The 15,388-nt window shown below is 38.6% G+C and overlaps 1 protein-coding gene across 1 annotated transcript in view; it reads left to right on the top strand.

Moving 5' to 3' along the window:
* LOC105467314 (pancreatic lipase related protein 3) overlaps window positions 1-15,388 on the top strand; it is a 49,939-nt gene that overhangs the window by 20,012 nt on the left and 14,539 nt on the right. The window contains exons 5-7 of the mRNA XM_011716797.2: window positions 7,986-8,094; window positions 13,287-13,406; window positions 13,490-13,612. Of these exons, the coding sequence (XP_011715099.1) occupies window positions 7,986-8,094; window positions 13,287-13,406; window positions 13,490-13,612 (352 nt within the window). The remainder of the gene's footprint in view (window positions 1-7,985; window positions 8,095-13,286; window positions 13,407-13,489; window positions 13,613-15,388) is intronic.

The following is a 15,388-nucleotide window of genomic DNA, read 5'->3' as shown; positions in this document are numbered from 1 at the left end:
CATAGGTTTAAAGTGAAGAGATGGAAAAGAATAATCAACACAAATGGTAACCATAAGAAAACAAATGACTGTACTTGTATCTGACAAAAAATAGACTTTAAGTCGGAAAGTATCACAAGTGACAAAGGTCATTATATAATGATAAAAGAATCGAATCACCAGGAAGATATAATAATTATAAATATATATGCACCCAACACCAGAGTACCTAAATATACAAGCAACCATTAACAGAATGGAAGGGAGAAATACATAGCAGTCAAATAATGGTAGTTTTCATTATCTGCTTTTCAATAATGGATATATCACCCAGATGGAAAACAAATAAGAAGAAAACTTATTTGAACAGCAACTTGAACAACACTATAGACCAAATGGACCTAAAACATGGGCATAGAATATTTCCCCCAACAACAGCAGAATACACTTTCTTCTCAAGTACACACAGAACCTTCTCCAAGATAGATCACAAATTAGGTTAGAACAAAATCTTAGCCAACTCAAGAAGACTGCAATAGTACCAAGTATCTTTCTTGACCACAGTAGAATGAAAATAGAATTCGATAGCAAAAGGAAAACTGGAAAATACACAAATATGTGCAAATTAAACAGAAAACTTTTAAACAACCAATGGGTCAAATAATGAATCAAAAGAGAAATTATAAAATACCATGAGACAGATGAAAACAAAAACACAACATACCAAAACTTTTGGGATTCAGCAAAAGCAGACTAAGAAGGAAGTTTATAGTGACAAACACCTAAATTTAAAGAGACAAAAGGTCTCCATTCAACAACCTAACTTTACACATAAAAGAACTAGATCAAGCTTACCCAACCCACAACCCAGAACTGCTTTGAATGTGGCCCAACACAAATTTGTAAACTTTCTGAAAACATTATGAGATTTATGCATTGACCTTTTTTTAAAACTCATCAGATATCATTAGTGTTAATTTATTTTATGTGTGGCCCACGACAATTCTTCTTCCACTGTGGCATAGGGAAACCAAAAAATTGGATACCCCTGAACTAGATAAAGGAGAATAAACTTATTCTAAAGTCAGCAGAAGAATGGAAATAATAAAAATTACAGCAGAAATGAACAAAATAGTGAATACAAAAACAATGTTAAGAAATGAACAAAACTGCAAGTTCGTTTGTTGAAAAGATGAACAACACTTACAAACCTTTAGCTAGACTAAAAAAAAACTTGAGAAGACCAACATTTGAAAAACTAAGAAATAAAAAGGAGACATGATTATTGAGGCCACAGAAATAAAAGGAACATGAGACTAGTATAAATAATTACACAACAAGATTTAAGATAACCTAGAAGTAATAGATAAATTCCTAGAAACATACAGCCTACCAAGGTTGAATCATGAAGAAATAGAAAATATGAACAGACTTGTATTAAAGAAGACACAAATCAATGGAAATACATCCTGTGTTCGTGAATCAAGAGTCAATATTATCAAAATGTTCATACTATCCAAAGCTATCTACAGATTCAATGTAATACCTATCAAAATTCCAATGGCATTTTTTAACGGAAATAGTAAAAACAATTGTGAAATGTATACGGAATCACAAAGGACCCTGAATAGTCAAAACAATCTTGAGAAAGAAGAACTAAGCTGGAATCATCACAGTTCCTGTTTTCAAAATTTATTACGAAATTACAGTAATTAAAGTAGTGTGGCACTGGCATAAAGACAGAATAGAAATCTCAGAAGGAAACTCATGCATGTATGGTCAACTGATCTTCCACAGGAGTGCCAAGAATATACAATGAAGAAAGGATAGGCTCTTCCTACAACTGGCATTGGGAAAGCTGGATATCCACATAAAAAGGAATTAAATTGGACCTTTATCTTACACAATACATACACACAAAAAAATCAATTTGAAATAGATTAAAGACAATCATAACACCTAAAACTATAAAACTCCTAGAAGAAAACATAGAAGAAAAGCTTTATGACATTGGACCTGACAATGATTTCCTGGATATTTCACCAAAATCACAGGCAGCAAAAGCAAAAATAGACAAGGAAGAAGATGTGGTTTGGATGCATGTCCCCTCCAAATCTTATGTTGAAATGTGGTCATAAATTTGGAGGTGGGCATAGTGGGAGGTATTGAATCATAGCGGTGGATCTCCCATGAATGGCTTAGTGCCATCCTCTTGATGATGAGTGAGTTCTTGCTCAGTTAGTTCACATACTATCTGTTTATTTAAAAGAGCATGGAACCTCCCCGCTTACTCTCTTGCTCCTGCTCTTGCCATGTGATAGCCCAGCCCCACCTTTGCCTTCCACCATAATCATAAGCTTCCAGACATAAGCAGATGTTGGCACTATGCCTTATGCATAGCCTACAAAACGATGAGCCAATTAAACCTCTTTTCTTTATGAATTACCCAACCTTAGATATTTCTTCATAGCAACACAAGAATGAACTAATACACACACAAAAAAAATATATAGTAAAAAGGAGCAGGGCATTGCTGTAAAGATACTTCAGAATGTGGAAGTGACTTTGGAGCTGGGAAATTAGCAGATGTTGGGAGAGTTTGTGGGGCTCAGAATAATACAGGAAGATGAGGGAAAGTTTTAAACTTCTTAGAGACTTGTTAAATGGTTGTGACCAAAATGTTGATAGAGATATGGATAGTGAAATCCAGGCTGATGAGGTCTCAGAAATGACAAAGTTATTGGGAACTGGAGTAAGGGTCACCCATGTTACACCCTTCCGAAGTGCTTAGCTGCATTGTGTCCACACCGTGGGAATCTGCAGTATGTTGAACTTAAGAGTAATGACTTCAGGTATCTAGCAGAAGAAGTTTCTAAGCAGCAAAGCATTCAATATATGATCTGACTGCTTCTAACAATCTACAATCAGATATGGGAGCAAATAAATGACTTGAAGTTGGAACTTATATTTCAAAGGGAAGCAGAACATTGAAGTTTGGAAAATTTGCAGCCTGGCCTAGCCATGTGGCAGACAAAGAAAAAGCTTTTTCAGAAGAATGTAAGTGGGCTGTGGAGCAACCACTTGCTAGAGAGATTAGCATGACTAAAAAGGAGTCGGGTGCTACTATCCAAGACAATGGGGAAAAGGCCTGAAAGGCATTTCAGAGATCTTTGAGGCAGCCCCTCCCATCGCAGGCCCAGATGCCTAAAAGGAAAGAACGATTTCAGAACCCAGGCCTAGGGTGCCACTGCCCTGCTCAGCCTTCAGAACACTGCTCCCTGCATCCCAGCTACTCAGGCTCCACCCTCAGCTCCAAGGGTCCCAGGTACAGCTTAGAACACAGCTCTGGAGGGTGCAAGCCATGAGCCTTGTTAGTTTTCAAATGGTGTTAAATCTGCAGATGCTCAGAATGCAAGTGTGAAGGAAGCTTGGCAGCTTCCAACTAGATTTCAGAGGATGTATAGATAAGTCTGTGTGCCCAGGCAGAAGCCTGCTGCAGGGGCCGAGCCCCCACAGAGAAACTCTACTAAGGAAATGCCAAGAAGAAATGTGAGATTGAACCCCTACACAGAGTCTCCACTGAGGAACTGCCTAGTGGATCTGTGGGAAGGGGCTCCTGCCCTCCAGACCCCAGAATGTTAGATCCGCTGGAAGATCCATGATTATAAAAACTGGCAGGCACTCATCTCCAACCCCAGAGAGCAGTATGTGGGTCACACCCAGAGAAGCTACAGGAGCAGGGCTGCCCAAGGTCTTGGGAGCCCACTCCTCACACCAGGATGTGGGACATGGAGTCAAGGATTATGTTGGAGCTTTAAGATTTAATGCCTGACCTGCTGGGTTTCAGATTTGCATGGGGCCTATTACCTCTTTCTTTTGGTCAATTTTTCTTTTTTGGAATTGAACTGTTTACCCAATTCCTGTACCACCATTATATCTTGGCCTTGGGTCTCAGATGAGACTTTTGACTTTGAACTTTGAGTTGATGCTAGAATGATTAACATTTTGGGGGAATAGTAAGAAGGGATGATTGAATTTTGCAATGTGAAAAGGACATGAGGTGTAGGGGGGTGGGGTGGAATGATATGGTTTGGATGTGTGTCGCCTCCAAATCTCATATTGAAATGTCATCCCCAGTTTGGAGATGGGGTTTAGTGGAAGGTATTAATTAATTCAGGGGGATGAATCCCTCATGAATGGTTTAGTGCCACCACCTTGCTGATGAGTGAGTTCTCACTCAGTTCACACAAGATCTGATTGTAAAGAGCATGGTCCCTCCCCACTTGCCTCTTACTGCTGCTCTCACTCTACGATACACTAACTCCTCCTTTGCCTTCCCTGATGATTCTAAGCTCCCTGAGGCCTCACCAGAAGCAGATGCCAGCACTGTGCTATATATATAGCCTATGGAACCATAAGTCAATTAAACCTCTTTCTATAAATTACTCAGCCTTAGGTATTTCCTTATAGTAATGCAAGAATGAACACAGGGGACTACATCCAACTAAAAAGCTTCTTCCCAGGAAAGGAAACAATTAACACAGTGAAAAGGCAACCTATGGAATGGAAGAAAATATTTGCAAACTATATATGTTATCATATATCTGATAAGGGCTTAAATCCAAAATATATAAGGAACTCCAACAACTTAATAACAAAAAGACAAATAACCTGGTTTTAAAATGGGCAAAGGACTTAAATAGTCTTTTTTTTTTTTTTTTTTTTGAGACGGAGTCTTGCACAGTCACCCAGGCTGGAGTGCAGTGGCATGATCTTGGCTCACTACAAGCTCTGCCTCCTGGGTTCATGCCGTTCTCCTGCCTCAGCCTTCCGAGTAGGTGGGACTACAGGCGACTGCCACCACACCCAGCTAATTTTTTTTTTTTTTTGGATTTTTAGTAGAGATGAGGTTTCACCGTGTTAGCTAGGATGGTCTCAATCTCCTGACCTCGTGATCTGCCCACCTCTGCCTCCCAAAGTGCTGGGATTACAGGCATGAGCCACCGTGCCCGACCTAAATAGTCATTTTTTAAAAGAAGACACACAAATAACCAACCGGTTTATGAAAAACTATTGAACATTACTAATCATCAGGGAAAAGCAAATCAAATTCATGGTGAGATACCATCTTACGTCTTTTAGAATGGCTATTATAAAAAAAAAGCTTATAAGTGTTGAGAATTGGGAGAAATTGAAACCCTTGTACACTGTTGGTGGGAATGTAAAATGGTACAGCCATTATGTAAAACACTATGAAGATTCCTCAAAAAATTAAAAATAAAACTACCATATGATCCAGCAATCACACTTCTAGGTACTTATCCAAAAGACTGAGATTAAGATCTAGAATAGGTATCTCCACTTCCATGTCCATTGAAGCATTATTTACAATAATCAAGACATGGAAACAACATACATGTCCATGAACAAAAGAACGGATGAAGAAAATGTATATATACACAATGGAATATTATTCAACTTTAGGAAAGAAGAAAATCCTGTTATATGCAACAAAACAGATGAACCTGTAGGACATTATGCTAAGTGAAATGAGCCCGTCACAGAAGGACAAATATTATATGATTCCACTTACATAAGGTATCTAAAATAGCCAAACTCATAGCAGCAAAGAATGGAATGCTTCTTTCCAGGAGGTGGGCAAAAGAAAAGAGAAATAGAGTTGCTATTCAATGGGTATAAAGTTTCAATCATGCAAGATGAGTAAATTCTAGAGATCTTCTGAACAACATCATGCCTGTAATTAGCAAAACTGGGTCATACAATTAAGATTTTGTTAAGATGGTAGATTTCACATTAAATTTAGTCTGATATTTAAAAACATTTTTAAATGCTTGCTCCTTTGTTCCCTATCACACTTTTGTTTAAACTCTAGATGTATAATCTATTTTGTGAATATTCTTTTTTATTTAAGATTTTGTTTTTAATTGACAAATAATAATTGTACATACTTATGGGGTACATTGTGATGGTTTGATATATGTATACGTGTATACATGGTGGAATGAGTACATAAATCTAAACATATCTGTCACTTCACATCTTCACAGAGCATTTTTTTTTTTTTTTTTGAGATGGAGTCTCACTGTTTCACCCAGGCTGGAGTGCAGGGGCGCTATCTCATCTCACTGCAACCTCCGCCTCCTGGGTTCAAGCGATTCTCCTGCCTCAGCCTCCCGAGTAGCTGGGATTACAGGCACATACTACCACGCCTGGCTAATGTTTCTATTTTTTTTAGTAGAGACGGGGTTTCACTATGTTGGTCAGGCTGTTTTTGAACTCCTGACCTCATGATCCGCCTGTCTTGACCTCCCAAAGTGCTGGGATTACAGACATGAGCCACTGCACCCGGCCGACATAACATTTTTTAATAATGAGAATGTTTTAAATCTACTCTTAGCAGTTTTGAAATATATAATGCATTATTATTAATGCTAAGCAATACATCTCAGAAACTTACTCCTCCTGTGTAACTGAAGCTTTATACCCACTAATCAATATCTCCCTATTCCCAACACCCCAGTCTCAGCCCCTGATAACTACTATTATCCTCTACTTATGTAGTTTGACTTTTTAAAATTCCACATATTAAGTGAGGTTATGCAGTGTTTGTCTTTCTTTTTTTTGAGACAGAGTCTAGCTCTGTCGCCCAGGCTGGAGTGCAGTGGCACGACCTCTGCTCACTGCAAGCTCCGCCTCCAGGGTTCATGCCATTCTCCTGCCCCAGCCTCCCAAGTAGCTGGGACTATAGGCACTTGCCACCACATCCGGCTAATTTTTTGTGTTTTTCTTTTAGTAGAGACGGGGTTCACCGTGTTGGCCAGGATGGTCTCAATCTCCTGACCTCATGATCCACCCTCCTCTGCCTCCCAAAGTGCTGGGATTTTCAGGCGTGAGCCACCATGTCCAGTCCAGTGTTTGTCCTTCTATGCCTGGCTTCTTTCACTTAGCATGTCTTCCCGGTTCATCCATGTTGTCACAAATGACATAATTTCCTTTTTCATCATGTAGGTATAACATATTTTCTTTATCCATTAATTCATTGATGGACACAGGTTGATTCCATATTTTGGCTATTATGTATAATGCTGCAATGAAATGGAAGTGCAAATATCTCTTCTTCAGCATAATGATTTTGATATCTTTGCATGTATTCCCAGAAGTTAGATTGATAGATCATATAGTAATTCTATTTTTAGTTTTTCGAGGAACCTCCATATTATTTTCCATAATGGCTCTACCTATTTATATTCCCTCCACCAGTGTACAAGTTTTCCCTTTTCTCCAAATCTTTGACAGCTCTTGTTATCTTTTATTTATAATAGCCATTCTAACAGATGTGAGGTGATATCTCATTGTGATGCTGTTTTGCATTTCCCTAATGATTAGGGATGTTCAACATTTTTTCATAAATCTGTTGGCCATTTGTATGTCTTCTATTGAGAACTATTCGAATCCTTTGCCCATTTTCAATTGGATCATTTGCTTTCTTGATATTGCGTTATTTGAGTTTGTGAATATTCTTAAAAGCTCCTGTTTTAAAACCAAAGTTATCCCATACATTTTCTAGTGTTGCCTTAACCTGAAGGATACAGACACAGGCAAGGTGGATAACAGTGTAGGAATGAGCTGCCTTTGATGCATGTTGTGAGCATGCTGAAAGGATTGGGCCTCAGGAAGGATCAGCATGGAGCTAGAAGCCACAGATATAGTTGCTGGGGCTGTTCTCCTGTTTCCAAGGACCACAGGCCAGCCCCTTAGCACAGGCAGAAGAGCTCCTACAGAAGGCATTCTTCCAAGCCCATCTGTTCTCCTGTAGTTGGATAAGGATGTAGGCAGAGGTGTCACTTTGTGACTTTACCAGTCCCCATCTTACGTGCAAAAGGGAGAACCATGTTCATCCTTTTTTTTTTTTCTATTTTTAAAGCATATTTAAGCTATTCCACTGCTGTTTTAAAAATACTTATTCTGTTAAACAATACTTTCAGAAAAAATTTGGATATTCCCCTTCTAAAGTGCACTTGATTGGCCACAGCTTGGGAGCACACCTGGCTGGGGAAGCTGGGTCAAGGATACCAGGCCTTGGAAGAATAACTGGTAAGCATGCCCTGCAGTTGGGCCTTGAGTATGTTTAAATATTATTTACACACAGTATCAAGTATCTGAACACCAAGTAATACTGCAGAAGAAAATGTAAGATGCTACAAAATGTGATTCCGATGAAATAAAACAGGAAAGTGTTTTCAAAGCAAAAATGTGCAGATTCACTTCAAGGGTGTTCATCGCAGCATTGTCTTTGGTGACAAAGTAAGAGAAACTACGTGATCCCTCGCCCGCAACTGAATGGTTGAATGAATTATAACACATTCCATCCGTTGGGATTTCATACTGGTAATGCAAAGTGTGAGGTTTACGTAGAGGTAAAGAGTAGAAGGGTGGTTATGAGAGGCGGGGAAGGGAAGAAGAGAGGGGAGGCTAAAGAGAAGTTGGTTAATGGGTACAAAAAATCCATAGCTAGAAGGAGTACATTCTAGTATATGATACAGAAATTATAGTTAACAATAATTTATTACATGTTTCAAAATAGCTAGAAGAGAAGGACTGTAATGTTCCCAACACAAAGAAAAGATGAATGATTGTGGCGATGGATTTCCCAATTACCCTGATTTGCTCATTACACATTATATACATGTCTCAAAATACCACGTGTACTCGCACAGTATGGACAACTATTATATATCAATTTTTAAAAGTTATTTTTAAGAAAGAATGAGTTTGAGTCCCACTGATTGTCCTGGACGTTCCTGACACACCTGAACTGCAGCTTACTCAGTTGTTACCGTTTCTAATATTACCCCTGGATATACTGTTAAGTCTAAAAATAAGTTGCAGAGTAAAGTATATAGCATGCATTGGGTTTGGGGGGTATAATAATTAATCATGTCTCCTCCCCACATTCTGTTTTCCAAACCAACTGTGTGAGGTGGATGAAGGTCAAAGCATCAGCTCCTTTACCGACAGGCGGGGCTGGCCTCTCCCTCTGCATCCCCCACCAACAGCCAGTAAGCAAGCCTCACGTCTCCTTCGTCTGCCTTTTCCCTGTCCATCCCCTGGTCATTGTCCTCACTCAGTCCCTCATCTCTTGCCTGCATTTTGGCCTTAGTCCCTGCTGGTGTCCCAGCCTAGTCTTCTACAAGTACCGCCAGGCTTATCTTTCCAGGTGCAGGCCATGCCACTCCACTGCTCCGAACCTCTCAGGATGTCTCCTTGCCTAAAGCCTCTTAGCTTGTCACATAAACTTGTCATGTTTCATCACAGTTTTTCATGCTCTGTGCCTTTGCACATGCTGTTGTCCCTCTTCCTGAGCGTTCACTGTCCACTTGTCAAGATTCATCTCAAATGTTTCCTCCTAAGGCAGGAATTAATTCTCTGTGCTTCTCATACCCTTGGACGGGTGCCTCTTTTGTATTTGAAAACACAAATATTATATTACCTGGTCTTATAACTATGGATGAGCCTGTTATTTTTAACAGAAAGCCTCCCTTACTGCATTGACTCCAGGCTTGGCCACAGTAGCATATTTTCTTTTTGTTAAACTACTGTGCTCTCTGTGCATGTGTGTGTACATGTGCTCTCTCTCTCACACACACACGCGCACACACATACATGCACACTTTAAATTCAAATCTCAATTTAGAACAGAGTTTTAAAAAAATATCTAGGAAGTCCAAATTGAGATTCAAGTATTTTGTCTCTGCAATCTGTTGCTATAACAGGCTTATTCCTGCTATACGTCATCTCTCTTCTCCTAGCTCTCTGCTCCTAACTCCTCCTCACTCACCTCCACCACCACCACCATTCTTATTTAGAATAATAAAAATTGAACTTTTTTTCTGAAGTCATTATGTGACCCTTTGTGGTCAATTTTCAAGCCCAGAAAAAAAGAAAAAATGAGTTCCTCTTTTGAAGATGGAAACTCATGGGGCCTCACAGCCTCATGCGGGCTGTGAGATGACCTGGCCCAAGTGAAGTAGAACACGTACCTGCATTTACAATTCATACTGGGTTATGATCAATTCAAAGAGACTTTGTTTTTAGTAAGTTTTTTCAAAAATCAGATACTGTTTAACTCTAGTTTTTCCCATCAGATGAATTATCCTGCTGGGTAAATAGAAAAGAGATTTTGAAAGGCTTTCTGAATGTCCAAGGAATTAATATCATGTGCATGTTGTAATCTGTATTCCTCTGAGAAACTAGTTTTGGGGTAATCATGTTCCTTGAGTAATAGAAGAACTGAGACCTCAAAAACAGATTTTAGCTATATAATAAACCAGTTAAAAACAAAATTAATATGATAAACACATTAAGGACATACGTAAGTTTCTATGTCTTTGGTATTTATGTATAAGTGATAAGTAGTTTTCATTATAACTATTGTTAGGGGGTTACTCAGCTGATTCTGCTTTTATTTATTTTTATTTATAAACAGTATCAACGCTTTTCTTATTTGAGGAAAAATTACCCTTATTATGCTGACACACACACGTACCCAAATACACATACATACTACACACTCAGATCTTAAACGATTAGTTCTCACTCATATAGTAAGAGGTCATGTCTCTCTCCCTAAGGTTAATTAATAGGTCGAACCTAATAGTTCTCTTCCCTTCTGTAGATTTTTCTCCTGAGATATCCTAGAACAACAAATCCAATGTTCCCTCTTCCCTACGTCTTGAAAAGACTGTCTTTTTTTTTTTTTTTTTTTTTTTTAATCTGATTGCCTTGTCCTCCAACCTATCTTAGGATGTTTCTCTCTAGGAATCCTGACTTTATTAGAAAGTTGTGTGAAGTCACACTGGTAAAATAAAAATTCTTCCAAGAGTTGAAGATTAATTGTGAGATAAATACTTTTTCCTCTTTCTTTGTTAAGCGCGAATGGTTCATTCATATGCATGTTGCTTTACTTCATTCATCTCTTTGTCTAATTATCTTTCCACCTGTGCTCTGAGTTCCACCGCCTTTGTGGACTTAAGTCATTTGTTTACTTTTTCTCACATCTTGTCAACAGAAGCGCTGTACTGAAACTCACCTCTTCCTTCCTGGCCTCCCATTTCCCTCTAAATGATGCCCTAGCCTGTTGCATTCCTCTAGACCCAAGCTCCACAAAAGTTGAAAGTGGAGTGATTGCATTTCCTTAGTTCATTCTCTCCTTGACCCACTGCTACCTAGCTTCTTTCCCCAAAACCACTGTTACCAGATCACTAGTGGCTTTTTGTGGAACTCTACCAGACCTTTTGACTCTGTGTTTTACTTGACCCCTCTGCAGAATGTGTCCCAGTGGGCCCCTCCCACCTTGCTGAAGTGCTCCCTCATCTTAGCTTCTGTGATTCCACTCTTCTTGGTTGTCTTTGTTTTTTGACTCCCTCTCTCCAGGCTACTTCATGAGTTTCTTTTCGTTTGCCTTTGCCTATATGTTGATGCTCTTCAAGGTTCTAGTCTAGACCCCCTCTTCTCTCCTCCTCTTTTTCTATAATTGCTCTTTTAGTGATTATATTAGTCAGAAAGATAAAAATTAAAAACACACACACACACACAAATCCTATGACAAGCTAAGTGTGCTGAGCACATACCCCAGAGCTGTGACACAGACATTCCTTCTTTGCTCATGCCACATTCCCAGAGGGGTCAACGCCAGTGCTGCTCTACATCCTCCCCACTCCGGGATCCAGCCACTATATCACAGCAAAGGGATTTTGCTAAAATGTAACTCTGATCATAGATCTCCCCTGCTTGCAAGCTTGCAACAGCTTCCCGTTGATGACCACGTCATGTCCAAGCTCCTTGACATGGCTCAGCTGACATCTGGCTCCTGCTAGCAATACTGCCTTCATCTTCCAACAAATCCTAGAAATGTACACACCAGCCTTAGCAAACTAGTTACAGTTTCCCAAATGTGCTGCTCTTTCATCTGGAGGCCATGTACTTCTCTGTCCTCCCCTGAGTTGCTGGCCACCTTACCTTTGCCCTGGCCAATTCTTCTGGTCCCTCAAATCTCTACTAGCGTTTCTTTTTCTTTTTTCTTTTTCTTTTTTTTTTTTTGTTTTGAGACGGAGTCTTGCTCTGTCACCCAGGCTAGAGTGCAGTGGCACAATCTCGGCTCACTGCAACCTCCGCCTCCCGGATTCAAGCGATTCTCCTGCCTCAGCCTCCCGAGTAGCTAGGGTTATAGGTGTGTTCCACCACTGTGCCTAGCTAATTTTTGTACTTTTAGTAGAGATGGAGTTTCACCATCTTGGCCAGGCTGGTGTCGAACTCCTGACCTCGTGATCCACCCGCCTTGGCCTCCAAAGGTGCTGGGATTACAGGTATGAGCCACCATACCAGGCCGTGTTTCTTATCTCTTGCAGAAGCACGTCCTAGTTTCCCAAGACTGGGTTATATGCGGCTTCTCTGTGCTTGGATAACACTTATGATCACCACTGCCTCTGCACAGAGGACACTGATTGGGGTGCCTTTCCCACCAAATGGAAAATCCCTTGAGGACAAAGCAAGGTCTTATTCCTCATATCTGAATGCTGAACTTAGTTCCTGGCACATACCAGTTTCTTGACAAATAATTGTCAAATACAGAAATGATTATATATGTGAAAGATCATAATGTTTTAAAGACATCCAGCTATCTTGTCCTTATTTTATGAAACATTTGAACATGACACAATGGGATGAGAGTCTGGACACCTGGCCTCTTAGTCCAGTTTGCCTCTAACATATGATAATCTTGTCCAGTCACTTCACTTCCCTGGGCTTACGGTTTTTCATTTGTATTACTATTAATGAAAAGTAGAACAAAGTGAGCCATAGTTCAGGACAAAGATTCTGCTGTTTTTATTGTGTTGCTTTGTAGATTCATCTTTACATATTGAAGAGTGTTTTTTTAAATTTAATTTAATTTTTTGCCTACAGATGTTGCTTTTCAGGAACGTTTGTAATTCATAACCTTATTGTATATATGGTACCATATACAGACCCTAGAATAGCCACTGTAATTTTTTTTTTAGTTTATTAGCTGTTTTGGCATTGTCTCAACATAGCATTATTTATCTGTAGAAACTTGACATTGCAATATATAGAGACCCTACATTTATAGATTTAGACTATGTATCTGTACGTTTTGCTGAGTGATCTTTGATTGATAGAAATAATGTAGGAAAGGGCACATGTTTCCAAAGTGACAACAATATTAATGTGCACTTCCACACAACATGTCTTGGTTGTGCTTTCTCTAGGGTTGGACCCAGCTGGGCCATTTTTCCACAACACTCCAAAGGAAGTCAGGCTAGACCCCTCAGATGCCAACTTTGTTGATGTTATTCATACAAATGCAGCTCGCATCCTCTTTGAGCTTGGTAGGTTTTTAACAGAATCAGAAACTTCATTGAAGTGTAGAGGAGATTTGTAGAGGCATTTACCCCGTTTTTATTTATTTCAGGTGTTGGAACCATTGATGCTTGTGGTCATCTTGACTTTTACCCAAATGGAGGGAAGCACATGCCAGGATGTGAAGACTTAATTACACCTTTACTGAAATTTAATTTCAATACTTACAAAAAAGGTAAATAGTTTCTAAACTATGAATGCTGCTGATATATATTCACTGAGCTCTCTCCTTAGACAGGATCCACATACTTTTATGTATAATATACATATAAAATGTATTTTCTCCCAAAACACAGTTGCATATAAGAAGCTCTCCCACCAGTTGTAAGAACCGCAAGATCAGGTACTGTGTCTTAGTTAACTTTGTATCCCTGGTGCCTTATCAATGTCTAGCATATTACAGTCACTCAATATAAACAAGGAAGGTGTGTTATTCACTCAGCAAATTGAGTGTTTACTATGTGCTAGGCATTATTCTAGGAACAGCAAATATGGAAATGAATACAAAAGACAAAGGTCTCTCCCTGATGGAGTTAATTTTCTAACTTGTTAGGAAACCAATAGATAGTATAAGAGCTACGGAGACAAAATAAAGCATGGAAAAGGAATATGATGTGTTGATGACAGAGAAGGTAAAGTAGAGGAAGAAAATTGTTGATAGGATGGTAAGGGAGTCCTTACTGAAGAGATGACCTAAAGGAGTAAGCCTCATAGACACCGGGGGAAGAGGCATTCCAGGCCAACAGGGGGAAGCAAGTGTAAGGGCTGAAAACAGGAATCAGCCTGCCAAGTTCATGACAGTGAGGAGCCTGTTGTGGCTGAAACTAGGTAAAAGGAGAGAAGCAGGGCATAAGGTTAGAGAGGGAACCAGGCAGAGGGCAATAACACAGGAGTTTGTGGATGGTAGAAAAGACTTCAGCTTTCACTCAAATGAGATAGGAGCCATGAGTGGGTTTTGAGCAGAGAAGAGACGTGGTTTTAGTTACTTATAAAATAATCACTCTGGATGCTGTAATCACAAATTAAACAAGTAGTATTTAACTTTTTATAGTAGTTTCCAATAATAATAATTGTAATATCTATATGGCATTAAGTTATAAGGCACCAAAAGGTTATTATTTGGGAAATTTATTCTTCCCTGTCTCTACATTTCATCATATAAATAATGAAATATACTATCCATAATATGCAATAATACATAATAATATATATGTATGATGATATGATAATGGATACCTGGATGATTCTAAATATCTCACAGCCCAATTCCATGTAGTCAAGATATCAAGGGCTTGAAATTACTTGCTTTTTTCATTTGGCTGTTGTGCAGGAAAGATACACAGATCATAGTATTGAGTGTAACTTAGGTATCTACTTCACTAGAAATAATATTTGCTCTGAAAGAGTAAATGTGATCAGAAGTATATATTTGTAATGACTACATTTTAAAAACCCACACAACTGTCTAATCTACAGGGGCAACAAATAAGAAATAAAGCCAATTTCACCTAGTTCAGATAAGCAAAATTCATACAAAAAAGGCATATTATAAAATTGATTTTCCTCATTATTTTCTATATTATGACTATGAATCCTTTCTATTAGGACAAAATATAGATCTGAAGACTTCATTACATAATTAATTGTTATACATAGATCATATGAAATTCTATAAAAGATTAATTCAACTAAAATATACATTTATCATAAGCTATCATTTTGAGACATTTTAAGATTTCATATAACTTTATTGGATTAAAAGAACATTTATCATTCATGTTAAACCTTTGGATGAGTTTTAAGACTTCAAGGTGTTCTATTTTACTTAAATTTATTACTAAGAAACCATTACTTTTAAAATTAATAGTTTGCTATATTCTAACGAACCGTCTTGTCTAAATCACAATTAATTGTGAATATAAATCTATAGATATACAGAGACCTAATATAA

This window comes from Macaca nemestrina, chromosome 9 (genome assembly GCF_043159975.1).
Source record: "Macaca nemestrina isolate mMacNem1 chromosome 9, mMacNem.hap1, whole genome shotgun sequence".
Taxonomy (NCBI): domain Eukaryota; kingdom Metazoa; phylum Chordata; class Mammalia; order Primates; family Cercopithecidae; genus Macaca; species Macaca nemestrina.
This window is presented reverse-complemented; position numbering and strand designations above follow the sequence as displayed.